Source organism: Pyrgilauda ruficollis, unplaced genomic scaffold (genome assembly GCF_017590135.1).
Source record: "Pyrgilauda ruficollis isolate IOZ18807 unplaced genomic scaffold, ASM1759013v1 scaffold37, whole genome shotgun sequence".
Taxonomy (NCBI): Eukaryota; Metazoa; Chordata; class Aves; order Passeriformes; family Passeridae; genus Pyrgilauda; species Pyrgilauda ruficollis.
The window spans coordinates 15761829-15784726 of NW_024525156.1; the positions used below are offsets into that span (position 1 = coordinate 15761829).

Genomic DNA, 22898 nt, shown 5'->3' on the forward strand with positions numbered 1-22898 from the left:
GAGAGTGAAAACAGATTCATGTACATCTGAAGGGGGAATGTGGGATGCATAGGAAATGTTTTCTTCTGCCTGTGGATCTTAACTAATCCCTTGAATTGACTCTGACATTCAGGAACATGATTAGCACAAAAAATAGAGGATTTAGAACTATAATAAAATATATTGAAGCATAAGAAAATGCTTGAAAAATGCATTTTCCGAACATTCATTAAGCATTAAATCTCACTGATCTTGGAAAGTTAGTATTTTTCATCAGAGATGCCCAGGGCAACTTAAGAAATGTCTTGAAAATTGTTCAACTTGAGGCTGAAGCAAGAAGCTTTGCTTGTTGACACAAGCATGCAAGAGGTAAAGTGACAAAGAGAGAAAGCACAACAAGCCCAGCTGTCAGGCCTAAGAACACTGTACAGCACCAGAAAGGTCACTAACATGTTCTAAATCCACTGCATTTACAGACACTCTTGTCCTACTGAAACTCTTCCTCAAAAACTTTGCCTTCAGGGCCAGCAGATCTTTCAGCAGCCTCCCAGATGCTGCTAGGATTAATGTGCTGCCATGTACCTTCTTCCCTCCCTTCCCCCTCCATCCACCCACAGAAAAGGTCTGGGAAAAACAAATCTCAAGCCATCTTTTCTGTGCAATCGGGATAAGCAGGCATTTCAGCACCAACACTTACTAGAGAGGTGTTCACTCAACACATGAACATCTCCTGCAGCACTCATGCAAGTGTCTCATGCCAGTAGGCCCCATTCCCTGGGGCTAGTTTGGCTGTGGATGGTGGGTACAGATCCATTCTCATGAGTGGGAGGGAGCAACATCCTCTGCTCCCTGGCATTGTTGTGACAAGATTGAGAGAACACAGGCTTGGCAAAATTTACACAACAGACTGGTGCCTGGAGCTTTTGGTTCTGGGACATCTACAGAAGAGTTCAGACCATGTATTGATTGGTTGGTTTTGGTTCAGCCCTGCTGTGAATGTAACAAAATCAGTGTGCAATATCGACCACCCTTACTCCAGAAAATCATGTGCACTATCAAAAAAAGCTGGATGCCCATGGCTCCAGCAATCATGCAGCTGGGAAGGGGAGCTCAAGGCAAGAGGGAATCAGTGTACCAGTCTGCACAATGCAAGCTTAAGTGAAAGCCAGCAATCCCTCATTCCTATAAGCAAAGCATTTACTTAAAGTCTTTAATTTTATTAAAACAAAAGAAGTTTTGTGGCTTAGTAGTCATCAGCTGTAGTTCTGTGTGCCACACTAATTAAAACATTCATGCCCTTTCACTATTTACCACAACCCATACTTTACACATTGCCTTTAAACACCGAGTGATGAATTTCAGCCACTCTCTCATAACATACGGAGCAATCCTGCCAAATTCCCTTCCACACTTCATTTGATGGCAAAATAACAGAGGAACCATAATTCACTTGCTATCATTCTTTTCCTGCTAATGTTTTATTCAGAATGAGTTTCATTAGTAAAGATGAAACTTTGGACTCATGACTGCTCCATGTTTACAAAACATACAGGCTCCTTTACATTGTGGTTAAGCATGAACAATCACTGAACACACTATTTCCTAAAAAAATCCTGCATACCAAAATTGCATATTTTGAATTTTTAAAATTCACTAAACAAAATTTCACAGAGTGAACCCTAAAGTCTGTTTGCCAGCAAAGCACAAGCCAACAATGGAAGTTGGGACCATCCAGGAAAAAAACTGAAACTGGACCCCAACACACACACCTTTCCTATTAAACAAGCAAATAAATACACATTCATACAGAGTAATGTGCTCTAAAAATGCAGGTGCTTGAATAATTACCCACACATTTTAGCATAAGTTTTGGTTTCTCAAACAGTACTGAGTCACAGTAAGCTTCTGTCTTTATTTTTGGTGGAACTGGGCAGTGACTTCTTACTGGACACCAGAGAACAAAAGCTAACCTGGAACCTGATGATTTTGGCACAAGTCCAAATGTGTTTCTCCACAAAGGAAAGATTACAAAGACAAGCTGTTTTTTTAAATAATAATAAAAAAATTAGCAGTATCACTTTTTAATGCCAGGTATTGAACCAAAGAATGGGACAGACTGCACTGCATTTTTAAAGTAGTATGACTATTGACATACTTGAGAAACATTTTAACACTGTACATTACAACAAACTATTTAGTTCATTTCTACACAAGTCAGCAAAAAAGCTAGGTGATCTAACATATATGACAGCTGCAAATTTAAAATTCTAGTCACAGTCTAAAGCCAGAACAAAAACTTTTCCAGAACTCCTATTTATAAAAAGGAATGAACATACACACCATGCGCATACACGCAGGCAAAATCTTGAGGTTTTACTTATTGCTCTTACACAAGGCTGTGAGCAGGCAAATGTCTGGATCAGAAATTAGGTCAAACATGCATTTCAGCAGGCACAAAAGTACAGGAAATTCATATTAACAAAACAATGTACTGTGTTACGTAGTACAGGATGGTATTCTGCTAATATAACACTTAACGTCATTAATTCCGGATAAACTCCAGGTCTGCCTGTTGTATAATGTGTTATGCAGTGTGGTTTTTTAACCTAATTTCTGATTCCTCTTTTATTCTGCACTCTCCATATGGAGATGAAGAGGGCCTTTCTTTGCAATGTCAGAGAATCCTCGGCCTCAAGAGCTTCAGTCGGGCAGCTATGGCTGGAAGGAGGTAACGTTACCACCACTGTGTCGCCAGGACCTGCTCCTTGACTGCCTCGTGGTTTTGTGCATTCACTGATAACTCAGATAAACAAATGCAGAAGCTGGCGCAAAATGCACCAGCACTGCTCTCGGAGCATCTTTCACCTATGCCATAAGCTTCTGGTACACCCAGCAATTGCTACAGGATAAGGCAGTAGAGGGTCAAATCCTGTGTCTGGTCAGTACCCCAAGAGCCTTGTAAAGGCAGGATTTTTTGTGAACTGGCTTTCCTTTCCACAATAAGCAGCGTAGCATGGATGTCAGTAGAAATCTGGCTAGCTACTGGCAACAAGGGACGAGCACATTCACAAGACACGTTTGGGAATACCTGGTGTTCCCTACTGCAACCACATGAAACATGCTGCGGACTGCCGAGAGGTGTCCATGTAATTACAATACTTGCAAGCCAGATTCAAGGCATACTGCACATGGGCCTTGCACAAAAAAGGCATTGAGTGTTTTATCTGAAGACTTTTTTTTTTTTCCTGTGCTATGCATACATATGACAGTAGATAAAAATCAGCACAATGGTTCCTCTCCCTACGTAAGCAAACACACATCATCACAACTAAGCGCCCTATATTCCATTCTTCCATTAATGGAAATCAAGGAAGAAAATGGTGGTTTAGAAACAGGGAGGGAAAGAAATCCAGCATGAAGTCAGAGGTATGTTCCTGACAAAAGTGTGAGCTGAGAATGTTTATTGTGAACCAGCAACTGGGTTTCGTGACAAAACCAGAAAACCAAGAATGACTACAGAACCAGCTTGGGCACTGCATAGTCAAAACTGTGTAATAATATGGCGTTCAGCAACCTCCAAGAATTAGAACAGCAGGTAGACAACAAGAGGACACAGTTCAGGGAGGTTATGCCTTGTACTCACAAAAAGAAGCAGTGCAAATCAACAGATTTTTCTGTCTTATTAAAGGTCTGCCACATGCCCCTTGATCCAATCCCTAAATCTCATCTAAGTTTCAGCAATCAGACTTGCCAAATACCCAAATTCACAGTGGGCTCTATTTTACTTATGAGCAGTACTACTAAAGCTAGTGGGACTGCTTAGAGCAAGGTGCTACTGCAGTGAACATTCAGGAATTTGGCTCTTCCCAAGAAGTGAACTGCAAATGACTGGGGTTTCATGACAGTCACAGAAGACTGTCATGAAAGGGAAGAGGGACACTTACTGTGTTTGTTTTTCAAATCTGTCCTTATGAAATCATCAACACTACTAAGACTGAAACATGTGAAGAGGCTCTGTTACGCTCACCCAGACATTCTGACACCAGGACAGTCACAGCAGTTTAGGAGGGGTGGCCCACTCAGTAAGAGGTTAGGCTGGCCTGCATTCTCCGAGATACATCACTGCCTCTTATTAGATGACTGCATATAACAGTCCTTGGTCTCAGTTTCAATGGTGGAGCTTAGAGCAACACCTCTGTCACAGCACCCATTACTGCACAGTTGCAACTCCTAGGCAAGATGGAGCAAAATAGGTCTAAATTCTTCAAAAACAATTAAGTAAACCTAACCTGCAGAAAGAGAAAATTAAGAGTAATATGTTATCACATCCTTGCAGGAGTCCCAGGACTTCACATGACCCATTTCTTCACTAATTGCTATGAAGGCCAGGTCATCAGTAAGTCTGCAGCCAGACTGGAGGTGGAACAGCATGTCCAATGTTTACCATGCAAAGCCATCCTTCCCATAAAGCCAGTAAGGCAGAACTGTTTTGACTGCACTTTTTAGGTATGCTTTCTAGCCCACTTTGAATCCCTTCTTCAAAGCTCCTTCAAATAAAAGATGCTGGAAGTACCACTTCCCTGTAGTTGAGAGAAAATGGGGAAAAACAGAGGCAAAAAACAGACACCGAGGAAGGAAATAATTGCTTGTAAAATGCTACCTTTTAAAAACTATTGTACAACTCCCTAACTTGGTTTAATTAATGTGCTGTTTAAAACATATAAAATGCTTTACCAGCTACATGATTTCGCTGTTTTAAGAGTCTCCCTCCCTCCCCTCATTAAAAAATAATGCATGTGTGGACTGGTATTGAACAGCTTGTACAGTTGTGCGCCAGTTCTCATTTAATTCTACGTGGAGCAGTTTTGATTTTAATATACTGTGTTTAAAGAAGAGCCCGTACTGTATACATCACAGTATAACCAGCTACATAGAGGTCTTTAATCCCATAACACAATTAAAAAAGATCACTGTGAAGTTGCAGTCCCTTTGATAAATGGTTGAGGTGACACATGCAGTCCTCCTCAGTGCCACTGCCGCCAGACATGGGATGTGGTTTGCTCCGCAGACTGCCGACAGGCCTGATGCCACCCCTCCATGGGCCACAGCCAGGCGGGCACCACTGCCCGGGTGCACAGCGTCCTGCAGTCACTGGGGAAAGCTGCACGGAATTGTCTTGTTCAACACCACCACCGACCCGACCCAACCTGACCCGCGGGGGAGCACAGCCCCCGCCGCCTCAGCCGCAGGAGATCACCGTGAAGCGCTTGGAAATGCACGACATGTTGTGGAGGACGATGCCCAGGAGGAAGACCAGGACGCAGGCCACCAGGATCACAGTGCACACCCCCGACCAGGTGGAGCTTTTCACAGCACCTCTCCGGTCCGGCTCCTCCGCTCCCGCCTCGGCGGGAAGGCCGCCCTGCAGCGGCTGCTGCTCTGTGGGGATCGTCACCACCGTCAGGGACTTCTGCTGGCTGCCGGGCAGGAGACGGCAGCCAATGTCTCCCGGCAGCAGCGCCCGCTCCTTGGAGAGAGGCAAGGGCAGCATGTAGCACCCATTGCTGGGGAGTTTGATGAAGACGGGAGTGTGCTCCGAGGTGTGGGGGATCGCGATGACGGCGATCACCTCGGGGTCATCGGGCAGCTGTGACACAGAGTACCCCGGAGGCAGCTTGGTGATCCCACGGCACCAGGGGCAGCGCAGGTCCTTCTGGCTGGTCCTCATCTGCTGCAGGCACACGGAGCAGCAGGTGTGCTTGCAGTCCAGCAGCTTGGGCCGCCGCCGGGGACTGTAGTAGTTGAAGCAAATCTGGCACTCCAGCAGAGAGTCCTGGGATAAGGTCTCCATGGCGGCCGGTGCAAGGAAGCACAGCAGGCCTTGTGGTGAGCCTCGCCCTGACACCCGGTAGGCCAAGGGGGAGCAGCCTTCCCACCACTTCTCCTCAGGGCAGCACCCGCCTTCCCAATGCTACTTTCCTCAGGGCAGCACCAGGCAGCAGCTATGGAGAGCACAGGAAAAACTCCAGCCTGAAACTTTCAGCACCTGAGACAAACAGAAGAACAGGAAAGAACAGGTTATTCACAGGAGCCTGTGGGAACAGAAGAGTCCAGCCAAATGAGAATGAAAACTAGCACTGACTGTTATCTGGTGGGAGAAACAAATTTGTTATCTTTCACTAGAAAGCATCTTCCCACCACCTTCACCAAACAGCCCAGCGGCAAAACTTCCAGTCAGTCATCAGTACTATCACTAGGTCTCTTATCGGGTTTTTTCCCCCTAATTTTCCCAGCAATCAAACCCCCATCAACCCATCAGTCCACCACTCACAGTTATATTTATGCCCATAACAGAGGTGGCTGTATAGTTCACTAGCCAGGTCCCACAGCAACAATCTCCTATCATACTTTCAGGACTTTTCAGCCCTTCCTGCACCAAAACAATTGTTCTCATTTAATCCTTTAAATCCCTGAGGATTTTTAGCTATTTGGTTCAACTGCTAAGTCAGCATGAAAGGTGAGGGAAAGAAAAAGTATGTTTAAATGGAAGCATTTCCACAGGCTCCTGAACTTGTGCCCGTGCACGAATGAGCAACCAAGCAACTATACTGCAACACCTACACTTGCACATAATGAAAAGGAATGGTATCATTTTCAGTCAAATTAACTGTTTGCTCAGTTACACAAGCAGCTTGTTGAACACGGCCCTCTTAAACATAAACCTTCTCACTAATGAAAACCTCACCCAAGACAAAAGGTTCTGCTTAGACCCAGGACCACTGAACACCACAAAGAACAGAAATAGAACAGAATAATAACAGAAAGAAAGATAATGCATTGAATTAAAAGCAAATTATTACTAATCTTGTTCTAAATCCTTATAAAGGGATTCCCTTTACAATTCCCATTTTACCACTTATTACTTACATCTTTGCCAAGAAGAAGGCATCTGTGTTTACTGCACAGTGCGTAGCTCAGCTTTGTTTGATTTTGGTCACTCCAACACAATTAATATGAAGCAGTGACAGTTTTACAACATTTTACACTTCCTTCCTGTGTTTGAAGAAGTACCAGCCTGAACTTGCTTCCAGAGAATAAAGAAAACCCAAAATATCTGCAGGGTGACCTTTGGTCTTCTCTTACTGCAATATTATTTCCAAACCAGAGTTAACACCCAAAGACCACCGCTTTCAGAGGACTTCTTCCCTTCTATACAATAACTTCTTGCTCTCCTCTCTAGATTATAACAACTAGGTTGCAACATATGAACCAATGGGTGATATCAGAAAAACAAACATTGTAGTTTAAGAAGAGAAGGCAGGCATAGACATGGGATTGGCAACGCAGGACAGTGCTCTGGACCTCACTGTCCTGTACCCTGCTTCTGGCAGTTAGCAGTATTTGAATAGGGAAAACAAAATTCACGTCATCTCTTCAAATGCTGATGACTGGTTTCACCGACACTGGCAGAAATGGCCCTGCTTGCAGATTTTGTAACAGCAGTGGATTTTGGCTCACAAGATGCTTCAACAAACACACAGTGATAATCCTGACTCAGAAGGGAGCAGGAGGCAGTTAAGAAGCTCCCGAAACACGTAAAATGGCTGCAGGGGGAACTGGCACACACTGTCCACCAGCACTTTTGGGACACTTTATCTTAATGTGACACAGAGGCCACTGCTGAGCGAGACCCCCACCATCATGAAGCCCATGGGACACCTGCTCCACACTGGTGCCATGCTACACAAAGGCATCAACAGATACTCCGTGTGCTGGGGAGCTGAACATTGCTGCAGAAGGGGCTACAAATCTGTGTGCAGGCCACACTGAGAGAAAGTGGAAGAAAATGAGAAGAGGTTTTATCTTCCTTATTTCCTTATCCATTACTATCTCCATATCCCTATGGTACAGGCACACAGAAAGGAAGACTATCAAGAAAGGAGCTGACATGATAATAGACTAGCATACAGCTGAAAGAGAAAAATGGAAGAGAGAAAGAGAGATATCCATGATGCTAGGCAATTTCTGGCTGAAAAAAAATATTAAGAGACAACAGCCAGAATAGAAATTAGTTATAGAAACTCAGAAAAGAATCACTGAAGCCACCAGATCCAGTTTTCACCGACAAGCAACCCAGCAGATTTGCATTTTGCACAGAAATATCCACACAAAATCTGCAGTTACAGACCATCCATGTCAAAGCTAAGCTCAGACAGTACAAGACACAACTCTTACCTGCTTTATCTGCCAATCTGTCAAAAAAGCCTCAGGTATAACAATACTGCAGTATTATTACAAGACAAAATCCCAATGCCTAGAAATTCAGAAATTAAGGCTTAGTATAATATCACAGAAGAGACTTAAAGATCATCTGGTTCCAACACCCCTGCTGTGGGCAAGGACACCTCCACCAGACCAGGTTGTCAGAGCTCCATCCAGCCTGGTCTTGAACACTTCCAGGGATGGGGCAGCCACAGCTACTCTGTGCAACCTGTTCAGTACCTCACCACCCTCACAGTGAAGACTTTTTTCCTAATATCTAACCTAAACCTACTCTCACGTGACTACTCTGCCCAAGGACAGAGTGGAAGTACTGCTTCTGCAGATGTAAATCAGTGCATCTGCAAGGTCAGGAATGGGCTTGCCACCTACATGACATAAACTGCTCATACTTTCCCAAAACATCTCAAATCATAATCAGAGGTGTGGATCAGCAGTTATGACCAGTAAGCAGAGAGGTTAGTATGATTCCTTCAGAACATAACTAAAGACAAGTTAAAGAGTAGCCACAGCCATCTAACCCCTTGACCTTTGCTGACATTGCCTTGTTCAAAGGTTGGATGTGCAGCGTCACAGGTGCAATGCAACTTTATTTCCAACCATACAACCCTCTTGCACTCTGTCACAGCTCAGTTTCAGGATAAAAGAAAGTCATGCCATCATCCAGAAGAAGAATCTATTTGAAAAAAATTTGCACTATGTACCTAAGAAGGAAAAATCCATGGGAGCTCTCAGTACTCTTCTACCACTTGACTTTAATAACTATGCCAAAAGGAGCAGGTTTCCTCTTGGACAGGAGACCAAGCTCTTTAGTTTATGCTCAATGCACCCTCACACCAGCTGAAGGTACTGAACTGCCACAGGTGAACAGCTCATTCAAAGCTCACTAAGACTGAACTCTTCTCTGTGCTTCAAGCACAAAGACACAGCACAAAGAGGCAGCCAGGACTGCACCTGAAGGCACAGAAGACATCAGGTATCAGCCAAAACCATTTATGTCATTTGCTCTTGTTACGCAGTGACACCCAAGGTGGGCAAGGGCACTGTTGACAGAAGAAAACAGAGTGGGGAGAAAAAGCAGAAAACACTGCCAGGGATATCCACAGGTCTTCAAAAGACACACATGTGGAATGGGGACTGGGGACTATGACAATGAAACCACACACACAGAAGCAACTGCAGCGACAAGTAGTGACTGCCTGGCACAAACCTGACAGCAACTGCAAGTTCTTCAGGGCTGAGATTATTTGTAACACAAACAGTAACTAACTGGAAATTAAAATCCACAAGATGAAAAACTCATGCATCAGAAAGGTGCAGCAGGAGCAAAGGCAGCAAGAAGAGACAGGCCATGAAAAGAAGCCTCTCTCCCTGCCCTGTACTCTCTTTTTGTTCCATCTGCCCTATATCCACAAGGTTGCCAGTGGCTGGCAAGGAAAGGAATTCACAAGCAGTTACAGAGACCCACAGAGAAACCTGCAAGGCTGATGATCTCTGCAGCAGCCAGGTGGCTGAGAATATGGCACAAAGGTCCTCCTTGCAGATTTGGGCTGCCATCTGCACAAGCCATGAGTTTTTCAAATTGTATGACTCAATACCAATAAAGCTCTGAAGAATAAAGCAAGTAATCTGTTAGTCATGCTATCTGTTCTGCCAGTACCTTACTGAAGACCACAACAATGACCCAAGTTCTCTCAGTTTGAGTGAGCAGGAGGCCAGGAACGCCAAATCAGCTTCCTACTCCTGAAGAAGCAGAAGGGGCATTTGTTGCTCTTACTATTGACACCTTCCCAACACAATGTGGGGAGGTGCTGCGGGAGGTGAACAGATGAAAGTTGCTGTAGCTGCGACAGTGAGAGGAAGAAAGCACAAGTTTGCTCTGCACAAATGCTAGCTACAAACTGGCCAGGTCACAAGAGACAGCTATTTCTGGAACCCAGTGCAAAGGAAGACACTGATCATCCAAGCCCAGAGCTATACATAAATTCAGAGAACAGAGCAATTAATGGCAAATCCTTGCCTAGCAACATAATATTTTTCCTATGTAAGGATAGTCCCTGTGATATTAAGCAATGGAAACCACAGCCTTGAAGGGGTGATGCCTTCACTGAAGGACTCAGAACTACCGTAAGACATATTTCCTAACTTACTAGGTTCCAAAATTATATTAACTTAAAACTCCAAAAATATACTTAGTGATGCCTGTGGAATCCAATACAATTCACAGATGACTAAACATCGTATAACATTTCAAAAGGCTGGCTCTGGGGCATGCTGATGTAGTTAACTGATCACTGAGAGAAAGTCTCAAAAACTATGCACAGACTTACACGTGGATTTAGGCAGTCTACTTGCCATACAGCAAGGTTGTAGCAGAACTTCAGCAAGGCAGTGCATCGACCATACTTCACCTTTACCAAGAAAGGTTCATTATGTAAACTCCCCAAACACATTAACAATTCTTTGGCAGTATTACTGAGTATGTATGATTTATGAAGAAGAAAGAATCATTCATTTCAGGTGCCCTTAGGCTGTAAAGGAGATGGGGCGAGGAGGGAGTGCTGTTCTCAATAGGAGAACTAATTGCAAGAATCATGTGCCCACAGATACGGAAGGAAATGTGTGCTACAGCCGCCTCCAAAAAGATAATTGGAAGCATTTCTGCTACAAAAATTCAGCATCAGTGAACATTTTTCACAAATTCACATTTGGACAAAACACACTCAGGCTTACTGCAAATGTCCAGGATGTACTACCTGACTTCCCCTGAATATCCTTCACTAAATGATCTTACTTGTTTTTAGGCCATTCTGGAGCACTAATTACCATAGTAACTGGGAACAGCACAACGAACAATTAATTTATTCATCACAACACTCTTGTTAAGAGACAAGTATTATCATCATTATATTCTTTCATCATCTAAGAAAAGAAGCGCTGAGAGACAAAGCCATTGGTCCAAGGTCATGCAAGCATCACCCAGACTGCCTCAAAGTTCCAGTACAATTTCATCACTATTTTACTTTTCACCTCACGACCCACAGGGCAAAGGTGACAGATTCTTTTCTGCAAAAAAGCTCAGAAACCTACACATTTGCCCCCACCTCTTTCAGCTGGCAGCATCCCCATGGTATGCCTTTGATATGGAGGGGGGCTTTCATTAAGTACATCGGCTTTTTCACAGATTATGAAAAACACAAGAGCCTGTGCCCCAGAAGCTACCTATCTCCACACTCATAGTTCATCCACCATGCAGATTACAACTGAGAGACTATATGCATTTTGAGGGACATAAAGTTAACAATAAAACAGCAATGTAAATCCATTCTTCTCTCCAGAGTTAGCTGTTCTCCAAGAACCTTCCTGTAAGCCAAGCAGCCTACATCCACCATCCTTTCCATTTCATTATTCACAATTGCACAGAAATATTGCAGAAGAAAAGTATTTTAATTTAGCCAAAGCCTCAGCCAGTGCAAGCTGTCACTGCTCCTTTAGCTTTAGTCCAGCCCTTGCCAAGATGAGCATCTTGGTATACGCAGTCCTGGGTGCATAAAGCCACAAAAAATAAAGCTGAGTGAAACTGTGATATGTGAGTCTGTAATATCCTATGAACCAGCACCAGGGGATCCACGCTGATGGCAAGAGAACCTGCTGTGGATGATCCCAATGATACACTTTGGTCAGAACACCAGTTTGTCCTGCCTCTCAGGCAGCTGAGAAATCAGTGTGGATCACAAAAAAGGAGCCTAGTTGCAAGGTATCATTCCACAGCATTTACCTTAGAAATTGTCACCAGCCAGCCCTAGGAAGAGGAGACAGAGGCAGAAAGGTCACATACAGGAATGTAATGAGATGTAGACATTTATGGGTATGGAGCAAAAACAGATCAGGTGAAAACACCAGCCTTTGGTGTTTAGAGAAAACAGAGAAAGACTCACAAGCTGCTCCATGTTCCATCTCACATCACCAGCTGCGCTGCTCCCTCTTTTTATCTGCAAACTTTGACACGTCCACATTCCCTACCTCCAAAGACCTTATTTTGGTCAAATATGACCAGGATAAGCTGCACTTTGTTCCAACAGCAAACACTACTAATCACCTGCAATGTGCCAGGTCAGCAAACATTTCATCGTGCTGAGGCAGAACAGTACAGCTGTTCTGTATGATATGCTCATCAGACAGTTTCACATGAGGCACTTTACAAGTGAAACACATTATCTGAAATTAAAACATTCCACAGAAATATGCCCATTTCAGACAGGCAGAGACAGAGAGTGGACAGCTTTCCTGCCTCTCAGCAGCCCTCTGTGCAGGTGAACCTAGAGGCCAGGTGGTGGAAGCATGATCTGCTCCTCACCAGCCCAACTGTGATATGTCTGCAAGTTTTTTACAAGGTCAATTGTCAAGCTACAGTTCTCTAAATCTCCTAGTCCCCTTCCATGCTGGAAGAGCACCCCCAGGTGCAGCTCTGCCCTGCTAAAAGGAGTGTGATGGCACTTCTCACCATTTCTGCTGTTCTAAGTTGCCCTTCTCTTCATGAGCAGTGCACTAACAACCTGACTGTGGTCCTAAGACATCACATCTGAAAGTTTTCCAGCACAGGATATAAAAAGGTTCCTTGCATTTTGCAAGTAAACAGAATCTCCAGCATTCAAAGCATCCCAGGGGATGATGCTCATTTCTACAGCCCACTCCGAGCACAATGCTTGCAGGGCCATTAGCACTTGCTCAATTTTGTTGGCTGCTCTTAATTATGCCTGACTCACTTCTAAACCCCAGGATTACAGGAATGAAAAGCCAGGTTTCTCCACTACCAAGTGAGAGATCCGTTTGCCATTCAAACCAATATCGAGAGGAATGGCAGTGGAAGATGTGGTGTGAAAAGAGTTCTACCTCTCAGCCCCGAATAAAAGCAGCACCAGTAGCTATTTATGACCAGGACATAAGGGGCAAGTGGTTAGATGGTTGGCAAAGACAGATTTAGAAACTCCTTCCCCAACTTAAAATGAGGTCACAACTTAAGTCACTGAGACCAAAACCCCACAAAATACAGGAGGAGCTACTGGTGCTAAACTCACACTCAGTAAGAGCTTTCAAATGCAACATAGCATCCTCTTTCTAAGGGATTTTCACTTATGGCAATATGACATACTACTGTGGCATTCAAACTGCTGAGAGAGGCATGAAGAACCTGATCATTTAAATTACAAATTTTACTCTCCCATTAGAGCTTTATGCTTCATCTGCCATTGATAGAATTTGCCAGATACCTAAACAGAAACTTAATTAAAAGATTCTTCCCTCCCTCCCCTGAGGATCTTGTATTAGACTTACAAAATACACCCTCAAAAAAAATTAATTTTAAATAAAGCTCAAATGCAGACTTTTCTCACTGATACAGGTCAGTGGGTGACTGTATCTATTAAGATCTATCTATTAGACTGAGTCTATTAAGACAATAGTCTATAATTAGAGGAGAGATTGCTCCAGCTCTCCAAGGTCATTGAGTGGATTTTGATAAAACTAGGATAAAATCTATCTGCCTATGGGCCCAAACAGTAAGGAAAGGAATCATTCTAGGGGAATCAAAGTAATATGTCCTTTTACACTGAAAGAGATAGAATTAAAGAATTGGAAAATATTTTGTTAAAAGCCCCACAACAATAAGTAAGGAAATTCTCTTCTTTCACACATCATAACTGGTAGAATAAGGTCTGAAAGAGATTAGAAGGGCCCAGGGAGCTTTGTTCCTATTTTTACCTTTCTCCTGCAAACCTTTAAGTGGGCAGCACAAAGGAGTAAAGCCCCCTGTTTATCAACAGAGAATGCAGAACAGCTGTGCCAATGCCAAACCACCACTTCCAGGAGTTCATCTTCACAAGAGAGGGGAAGGTAGCCAACTAATATGCCTCCTCAAGGTCAACAGCTCTGTCATTTCATAATGCAGACAAATCATGATCTTCATGAAGTTTTGGCCTCTGATAAGCACTACAGCTACTCCAGGTCACAGCAACAGGTCATTCAGGTTTGCAGATTACACCAAAAGGAACTGGAACTGATCCAAAAGCTCCTTTCTTATTGGAAACTAATCATTCACCCTGTAACATTCTGTCAACTTGTAATATTAATACCACTCTTGCTTCCTGTATTTTGGGAACAGTCCAACTCTCACTGCAAATATGGATCACAAGCAGAGTTAGATCAAGCCTGAACTGCATAATATTGATTACTTCCTATTTCATGATTTATCTCTTTGTCTTTAGACCAGTAAAATCCTCCAAAGAGATGCAGCAGGCTATACCAGATGAATAATTACTTCCAATACTTTTCCAAACCACATGTTTCTACCTGTGACTATACACTCCACAAGTTCCAGTTCAGACAAGTTATCAAGCACATGACCTGATGTTAGCCAGGGAAGTTAATGGGATGACACATGCTCTTGAGGTCAGTAGCACATTTACATACTTAACACATGATCCATCAACACCACCAATACAGAACCCAGTGCCAGAAGCCACATGCAGATCAAAGTAATTTCCAAGTGCTGACACCTTTGTTTCCCCTACGCCACACTGAAAAGGTATGATCTGAAGAAACACAATGACAACCTTCCCAAAATAGCTGCAACTAAACAAACTGGTTACACACCAACTCTCCCAGCCAGCTCCACACAGTCACACAAAGCCCCAACACCACCAGGTGAAACTGCAGATCAGTGGTGAGACAACAAACTAACACCAGGAAAGGCTGCCAGCTCTCTCCATGCCCATGGACGTTGGCATGCCCATGACAGAAACCAGACTCCCAAGGATGGACTTCTAGAATGAAGCCTAGAACAGGGTGAGCAGATTTGCACCCAGTCTCTCCACCATATGAACCAGCACTGTTTTCAGACAGAAGTAGTCTTGCAGCTGAAAAAAGCAGCGCACTCTCTCAAGAGTGATGATCATAACTCAGGTTAGTGCTACCACAACCCTCTCTGGTGGGCTGAGATAAGTTACAGCTCTGGGACACTGAGCTCAGAGCTGCTACCCCTTCTGCTGTGGCAGACACACTGCAGTGGGGACTGGCAATTGGCTCCTCAAATGCTCAGGCATGGGAAGAGGAAATATTCCTACCCACATTATGTGAAACCTACTGTTGCTTTCCTTCACAGAGATGGTACTGAATTCCAAGAGCCACTCCTGTAGCTGCATGAAGTTTATCAGACCTGCCAAGCTTTGTTATGTTGAATTTCATTCTTTACAGTGAGTTTGAAAGTTTAGGCCAGACATCGCCCATCATACTTCTGCCAGTTAAAATCTGCTTTTGAAACATCCTGGTGTGAAAATACCCTGCATTTGGCAGCAGTTAAACTAACAGTTTACAGCATTTTTGGCGTATGAAGGAGTACAAATGCTCAGAAAGGACTATGTTATGCCACAATAAAGCAAAACAATCAAAGCGAAGCAAACTTCTTCACACCTCTTTAACTTTTTGTTTGGTTCTGCAGTCCTTGCAATGTAACAGTACAACAAACTTAGGCAAGGAAACCAGCATAATGCTGCTAATGCTCAACACATCATCACAATCCTGATAGTCCATAGTCCATGGCCACAGTGAGTCCCAGGCTCACAGGAGTATGGACAATCAAGTCAATATTCTGTAAAAAAAAAAAGGCTGCTAGCCCCATTTATCTGAAGAAAAGCCTGAGAACATGAACTTCAGATCCCAGTTAGGTAGGACCTCTAAACTTCAGTCTCTGATTTGCAAACCAGTCTCGTGATTTCTGCATGAGAGTTAGAGCTAACTAAAGAAATAAAGTTTTGAGGTGAACAAATTCATTGGCAGTTTCTGTTCAAATTATGCAATACTTTCTCCTTCAGCAAAAATGGAAATTTCCATTAAGATGCCAGCTCATTTCAACTTCCATTTCAATTTGACTGTTTTCTTTCAGAAGAAATTTTTTAAAAGGTAATGTAAAGGGCAAACAAAGCTTTTTGTACTGACTCTGGAATAATTTTTCTTCTGATATGGTTGAGCCAGAAGTGTCTCTCACACTGCACTATCAATGAATGTGGAATGCTTAAGTCTAGTGACTTTTTTTTGCTTTCCTAGTTCAACAAAGGCAAATGAGATAGACTGAAACTATCAGCTGTAGTTTTATGGAAGTGTGCTTTCAACAATTGTGATTCAGCTTTTTTGGTTGTTGGCTTAAAAATAAAATCACAACATGGGGTATTTTCAACATACAAGTTACATTTCACGATGTGACCAAAAGCTGAAGAGAACTACACGATCAATAGGATTGCTGGTTTTTACAAGTGTTTCTCACAAAGGATCTGAAGGATCTTACAGCAAAAAGACAGGTGGTTCACAGATTTCTTAAAAAAAAATGAAGTCACACTCGTCCCAATATTCTCCAGCATACATTCCAAGATCATTAATTACTTTTGAGGCCTTACATCAGAGAAGCCTTACCACATACTTCCAACATGTATTTCACCTTGAATTCAGTGTTCATTTCTGGTCCTCTCACTACAAGAGGAACATTGAGGTGTGTCCAGGGAAGGGCAGCGGAGCTGGTGATGGGTCTGGAGCACAAGTCTGATGAGAAGCATCTGAGGGAGCTGGGGGTGTTAAGCATGGAGAGAAACAGGCTCAGGGGAGACCTTATCACTCTCCAAAATTGCCTGAAAGGAGGTTGTGGTGAGGTGGATGTTGGGCTCTTCTCCCAGGTAACAAGTGACAGAACAAGAGGAAACGGCTCCAGGTTGCACCAGAAGAGGATTAAATTAGATGTTAGAAAAAAATTATTCACTAAAAGGATTGTCAAGCATTGAAACAAGCTGCCCAAGGAAATGGTGGAGTCACTGTGCCTGAAGGTATTTTAACAATGTGGAAATCTGGCACCTGGGGACATGGTTTAGTGGTGAACACGACAATGCTGAGTTAATGGCTGGACTCAATGGTCTAAAGGCTTCTTCCAACCTAAACAATTGTGTGAGTCTATTCCATGCAACATCACACAGAATAGCTGTTAGGAACCAAAGAGGTGCCTTAGGGACAGATCACTAAAGAAGGGAAAAGGAAAAAGTCTAGAGAGTGTTGATGTGATTATCTCAGACACGGTGTGAATACACACAGCTTTATGCATATCTGCAAGATCTGACCATCTTCCACTCAGTTGAGTTCTTTACCTAATTTCTGTTATAGCATTGTATCTGTGTCTTACAGTTTCACACTGAACATTGGCAAGCCAATGCACACAACCAAACTGATGCCACAGGCACCAGACTGACAACACCCATTTAGGCTTTGACCCACAGATGCAAAATCAGTGTTAAAAAACAGAATCAAAACCTGCCTCTTTTATATTGCCAAAACAAGTTCTTGAGTGGGATGAAAAAAAATTCAGCTCTGGACCAAGATCTACTTTGTGACACAATCTACAATATCTCTTGCTTTACAGCCAAAAGGTTTTCAGAATTACTTTACTGACATAATTCTTAGAGTTGAGTCAGTGTTTTCCTAACTTTTTTCACTGTCAGGTGTCTTTCAATGGAATGGTTACTGCTTTGGGGGTTTTTTTGCCAACCACAGAAATGATCCAAACATTTTACTAAAGTGAGCCATAAATTTTTTTAAAATGCTTCATATTTTGCCAAATAACAGCATGGATTGAAAAAATCATTTTCTATTTTTTAAACCACTCCTTCACACTGTGCTCTCTATTTTTTAAGCCGTGAAACCTCTGCCAGTTTCTTTCATGCCAAGTTTGCAGAAAACCTGCCAGAGTGTGTTCTTTGCCAATAAACAGGATCCGTAAGTACCATGATGATTAAAAAAATAATGTAAAGATCAATACACATAATTAGTACTGTTATTCCTATTATTAACATTCATGCTTTTTTGCTCTGTGCTTTCATCTTCTGGAGCAGCTGCCTCTAGAAAACAGCAAGCAAAGAGAGAGGTGCCAGCAGGTGGCACTCCAGAATACAAACCATTAAGCACCAGGGCTTGCAGGACCAAGGAAGCCAGTTCTGCTTGGCTGTCCCACTATGCCTCTAGCACCCTTCAGGAGGATTGGTTTAGGACGACCTTCTCCACCTTCCCCCTCCCAAACAGCAGGGAAAAGTGCTGCCAGTTCCAGCTTTTACCTTGGTGCTGGATGGGATGCAGCAGCACGCTGAGATGCACCTTGTGCAGTCCTTCCTAGAAGCGAGTAAGGGGCACCAGCACACCCAAAGCACTGAGCTCATTACTCACTCCCTGACCCAGGGGACAGCTCCCAAAGGGCACCTACAGCAGCTTTCCCACCTTGCGCATGCAGAAGTGCCAGCATCTTGCTGCTTCCCACCACTCTCCTACACTCCTCTCAACACAGGACAGAGATGAAGTAATGCTAGTTTTTACTGCTTTAAGACAGCACCACCAACAAAAAACAAACCCCAGCAATCAGGAGACCAGCTCCTTTGTGTTTATTTTTAGCTGTGCCCTCCACACACAGAACAGCTACAGCGCTCACCTGCATGGCTTGGAAGTGTCACTACAGATGGTGCCCCAAGGCACCAGGGTGAAAACACCCACCCTGCTCTGAGCCTTCAGCCTTGCCCAAACACTCACACTCCTCCCACAGCAAAGCCAGTCACACCAGCACTTCTCCCAATCAAACACTGACTGTCAGTAAAGCCTCCATCTAGATGTCATAGCAGCCAGAAGAAATAAATCCACCTCAAAGAGCTGTGGCCCGCCTGGTTTTTGCATCTCCCATCCAACTCTTAACAGTAGTCGCTTATTTTGCTCCTGCTGAAAACACTCCCAATCCTTCAATGTTCAAAATTAGGCTCTTGAAAACACTGTGCAGATTGAGAGAGATAAAAGGAGGTATCCTTAAATGCAGAAGGATGTGCCATTCCTTCAGAAAATGAAATTTTAAAGAAACTGTAAGATAGTTGTTTGTCTAACTCTAGGCATCAAGCACAGCAATCAACATTTAGAGAGGTAATGAATTGCTTCATTTGACAAAGATGCTATTTTCACATCATTCTACCCTGGAAAAATTTAGAGTTTAAAAGTATTGGAGGTTCATACGACTGGGTGGAAAAAAAAAAAAGCCTGCATTTTTATCAGAAGTCTTTATGAATTACCTAAAAGCTACACAAACACGGAAAATAACCAGCCCTCTTACCATAAGCAAAGTATTTACTGCTTAAACTCTCCTTAAAGGCAAACCTGTACCATAGGATCCATCTTTTCATGTGGAAATAGCAGAAAAGATCTGTCATAAAGTAATTTCCTTTCCTCTCCTGTATATGTCAGTGGATCAGTGGCATTTCCCTGTCTCCTTCCCTCCAAATTGACCCCAAATATAAATAGACACAAAACTGGGAAAGTTTAAGGTCAAATCTGTGGATATGAACAATAAATGAAACCAAAGTAACATGTCCTTCTCGCAGAACAGGCTCCACAATCAGCGCCATGACATCCCTTGTGTTTAGGGAACTCCTTTGTATTTAGAATTTCAAACTCGTTTCCTCACAAGCTATAAACACCTTTTTTTTTTCTTGATGGTGCACTAGTATCACCCACTGAAAGAGGCACAATGCAGCTCAACGTTTATGCACTATATGCTCTGCACACAAGCTTGCTCAAAACATGTTTTTAGAGTAAGTTACCTTCAATACACAAAGATGGGCTGACAGCATGGAAAGAAAAATGAGGAAACTGTTCATGCTTACTCTGCCTTCCTAGCTGCTATCTCACTGTGGATGTGGACCATAATATTCACCTGTGGGAAGACAAATTATGAAGTGTAACTGTAACCCATACACAGAGCATCAATGAAGTGTGTAACTGGTTAATACCAGAAATATTTCCAAGTTCACAGTCACACAGCTGTTAATCAAAGAACTTACTTGAATCTCCTGTTTCCACAGATGTCCCAGAACAGATGCAGAGATGCTCTCCTCAATATCCCACCCACCCGATCGGGAAGCAGAACTAAAGGGGGATGAGGCTTCAGTACTCTCCTTGCTATTAGGTGCAATAAACCTCCACCTCTAGTGAGGAGCTTGCAATTAATGTGGACTCTCAGAAGCTTTAATGTTGCCAAGCAGCAAAAAGCAGGCGAGTGCATTGTAAGTGGGTTCAGAAAGGCACACAAAATTCTCTGGCACTGACCAGTCAATAGATATGAAAAGGGTCAATCCCTTTATAAGTTATGTGATTCTGTGAAATTTGGAAGAAAATATCACATATTTAATGGGAGTGAGAGACCAAAGGAGGAACATTAGAATAAAAGAGTCTTGCTTTAAAGACAATAGTTTTATCCACCTCTTTTTTAGCTTGATTCTTGCAAATGAGCTCAGATTTTGCAAGCAGACTTTCAGGCTCCTCAAAATAAAGAATGCAGGTGCAAGACACAGGTGTGAGTTGTACAATCATAAGACATATGACCTTTCTTAAGAAAAAAAAAAATCATTAAATATTTTCATTCCTGTATGTTGATCACATAACCCCTCTAAAGCAGTAAAGGTCACTGAAATGCAAGGCCTTTGCTGATGGAAAAATGCTATTGTATATTGTTTAAAATGACACAAAAGAAATCAGCATGAATGCTAGAAAACGAGACCTTTAAAGGAGTGAGCTGAAAAACTCTAACTCAGTGTTATATCCTGATTTTAAAATGCACAAGTACAGGTTATGGACCTCTGTGTCCCTCTTTATTTGAAAAAGCAACAGCATTACAATTTTATGAAATGACAAATTTGTAGATTTGTCTTCTCAAAATTGCCAGTTCATGATCCTTAATTTTTTTGTTCTCATTTCATAACTACCCATTAACATAGACGATAAGAAGGGTTTTTTGCTGCAGTTCCTCAAAGAGCTACAACCATGAAGCTCCTGTAGTTGTAGGATTGCATTTCCACTGTCCCTCACCAAAAACCACCATGTATCTTTGGGTCACACTAACTCCAAACATAAGGACATAAGGAAGGAAAGCCAGTATGCCACACAATTCTAACTTGTCTTCAAATAATTCCTCACTACCACAAGTAGCCCAGCTCACACCTTCCTGTGTCAGGGATGCAGCTGTATCAGAAGAGATCTGCGCAGTACATCAGGACTCCAAGAGGTAAATCAGTGTGAGGGAGTTTCTTCCCTGAAGTGCTTTTGAATACAGGCAAAACAAACTCTTAAAATGTACATTTTCTTACCAAAATGCTTTTCACTTGTTCACCTTTTTGCAAAGATGTTCAGGAGCACCAGTGTGATAGCATGAATTAATTTATTTATACATAAATATAATGATAAATTTAGACATGAGTCTAAGGAAATGTATCACAGACAGTTTGTAGATGAGCATACAATTTCTTTAAAGCTGTGAAAACCAGCCTGGATCCAGTTCTGCCAGCACTTCTTTCCGCCACTGCCCACTCCATACAAAGCAGTTCCACTGAGCTAGGTGAAGTTCCTTTCACAGTAACTGCTCTCAAGAGCAGATTTGAGCCAGACTTGCCCAGGAATCCTTGCAGTGGAGAAACCATCCTGGTCAAATTCCCAAATGCCAACACATGTGACATGGGCCACCTAAGAGGAACACACCTGCCCAATCTAAAGAGGAGAAAGGCTAAATCTCAAACATTCAGCAAAAGCTTTCAAAGAAGACAACCACCAGATTTTCAAGACCACCTCAAAATCATCCTGACATGCCCTAGATTTTGTGATCTATTTTAAAATTCCCTTTCAACTACTATTACTTGTGTTCTCTGTAGAAGTCACACAAACAGGGAGAGTGGCAGCTGGCGAAAGATTGTAAGCTGAAAGGCAGAAGACACTGTGAAATTGAGAGGATTAAAAAATCCAAGTTTCCGTATGCTTGAAGACTTTCAGGAGGGTCATGCTTCTGTCCGAAGGGGGTTGCTAATTAGCCAACCATAAAAGTAGCAGTTGTAAGCAGTACTTGTAAAAATAGCTCATTGGTTATTGAAAAGCAAATTTGTGAGTAATACAACTTCACTGAATTCTAACTAATTTGCTCTTGCTGACCAGCTTCTCTCTTCTGTACATCCTTAAACTTCATACTGACACATCTCCTACTCCACAGACTATCAGTCTGTTCAATTAACACAATTCCAGCATTTCTGCTGATTTGTGTTTTAAGAAGGGAATCTTATCTACTTCAGAACGTAAAATCTGCAGTCTGAAGAGTAGTTTATTTCCATTCCCAGTCTAGCTCCATTCCACATGTCAGAAATATTTATGCCAAACAAGAGGCCTCCTCAGGTAAATCATATCACATCCCCTACTTGCTACACTTTGAACTCACAACTAATTTCAGTATCCTAGTTTCACCCTTCCTTAGTGTGGGACAAGCCCCTACAAGTGGTATTTTGTGCTTGCAAATTAAGCCAAGATGATTAATTAAAAATAGAGAAAAGTGAGTTGTCATGAAAATTTATGAATTTTCAAATTAACACGTTATAAATTATATTAAATGAACAGCTATTCCACCTGTATTAAAGGAAGTGGTGCCCTTCTACTAAATATTGGAAATTTGGTAGTCCATTTTTAGAACTGTGAAATGCTGCTTACTCCAGCTCAAGGTGCTTGCAGAAAGGATAACCCTTGTTCTAAGCCTCCAACAGGGACTG

General features: G+C 42.7%; 1 protein-coding gene across 8 annotated transcripts in view; it reads right to left on the bottom strand.

The window, feature by feature from the left end:
* Nucleotides 1-1246: 1246 nt before the first annotated feature.
* Nucleotides 1247-22898, bottom strand: part of RNF152 (ring finger protein 152) — a 56371-nt gene continuing 34719 nt past the window's right edge. For 7 of the 8 annotated variants that reach the window (XM_041475981.1, XM_041475974.1, XM_041475977.1 and 4 more), the window contains one exon: nucleotides 1247-6025. In XM_041475981.1, coding sequence (XP_041331915.1) covers nucleotides 5219-5830 — 612 coding nt within the window. In that variant the 5' untranslated portion in view covers nucleotides 5831-6025 and the 3' untranslated portion in view covers nucleotides 1247-5218. Of the gene's footprint in view, nucleotides 6026-19919; nucleotides 20033-22898 lie in introns of all 8 variants that reach the window. The other variant, XM_041475979.1, reaches the window with a different exon arrangement.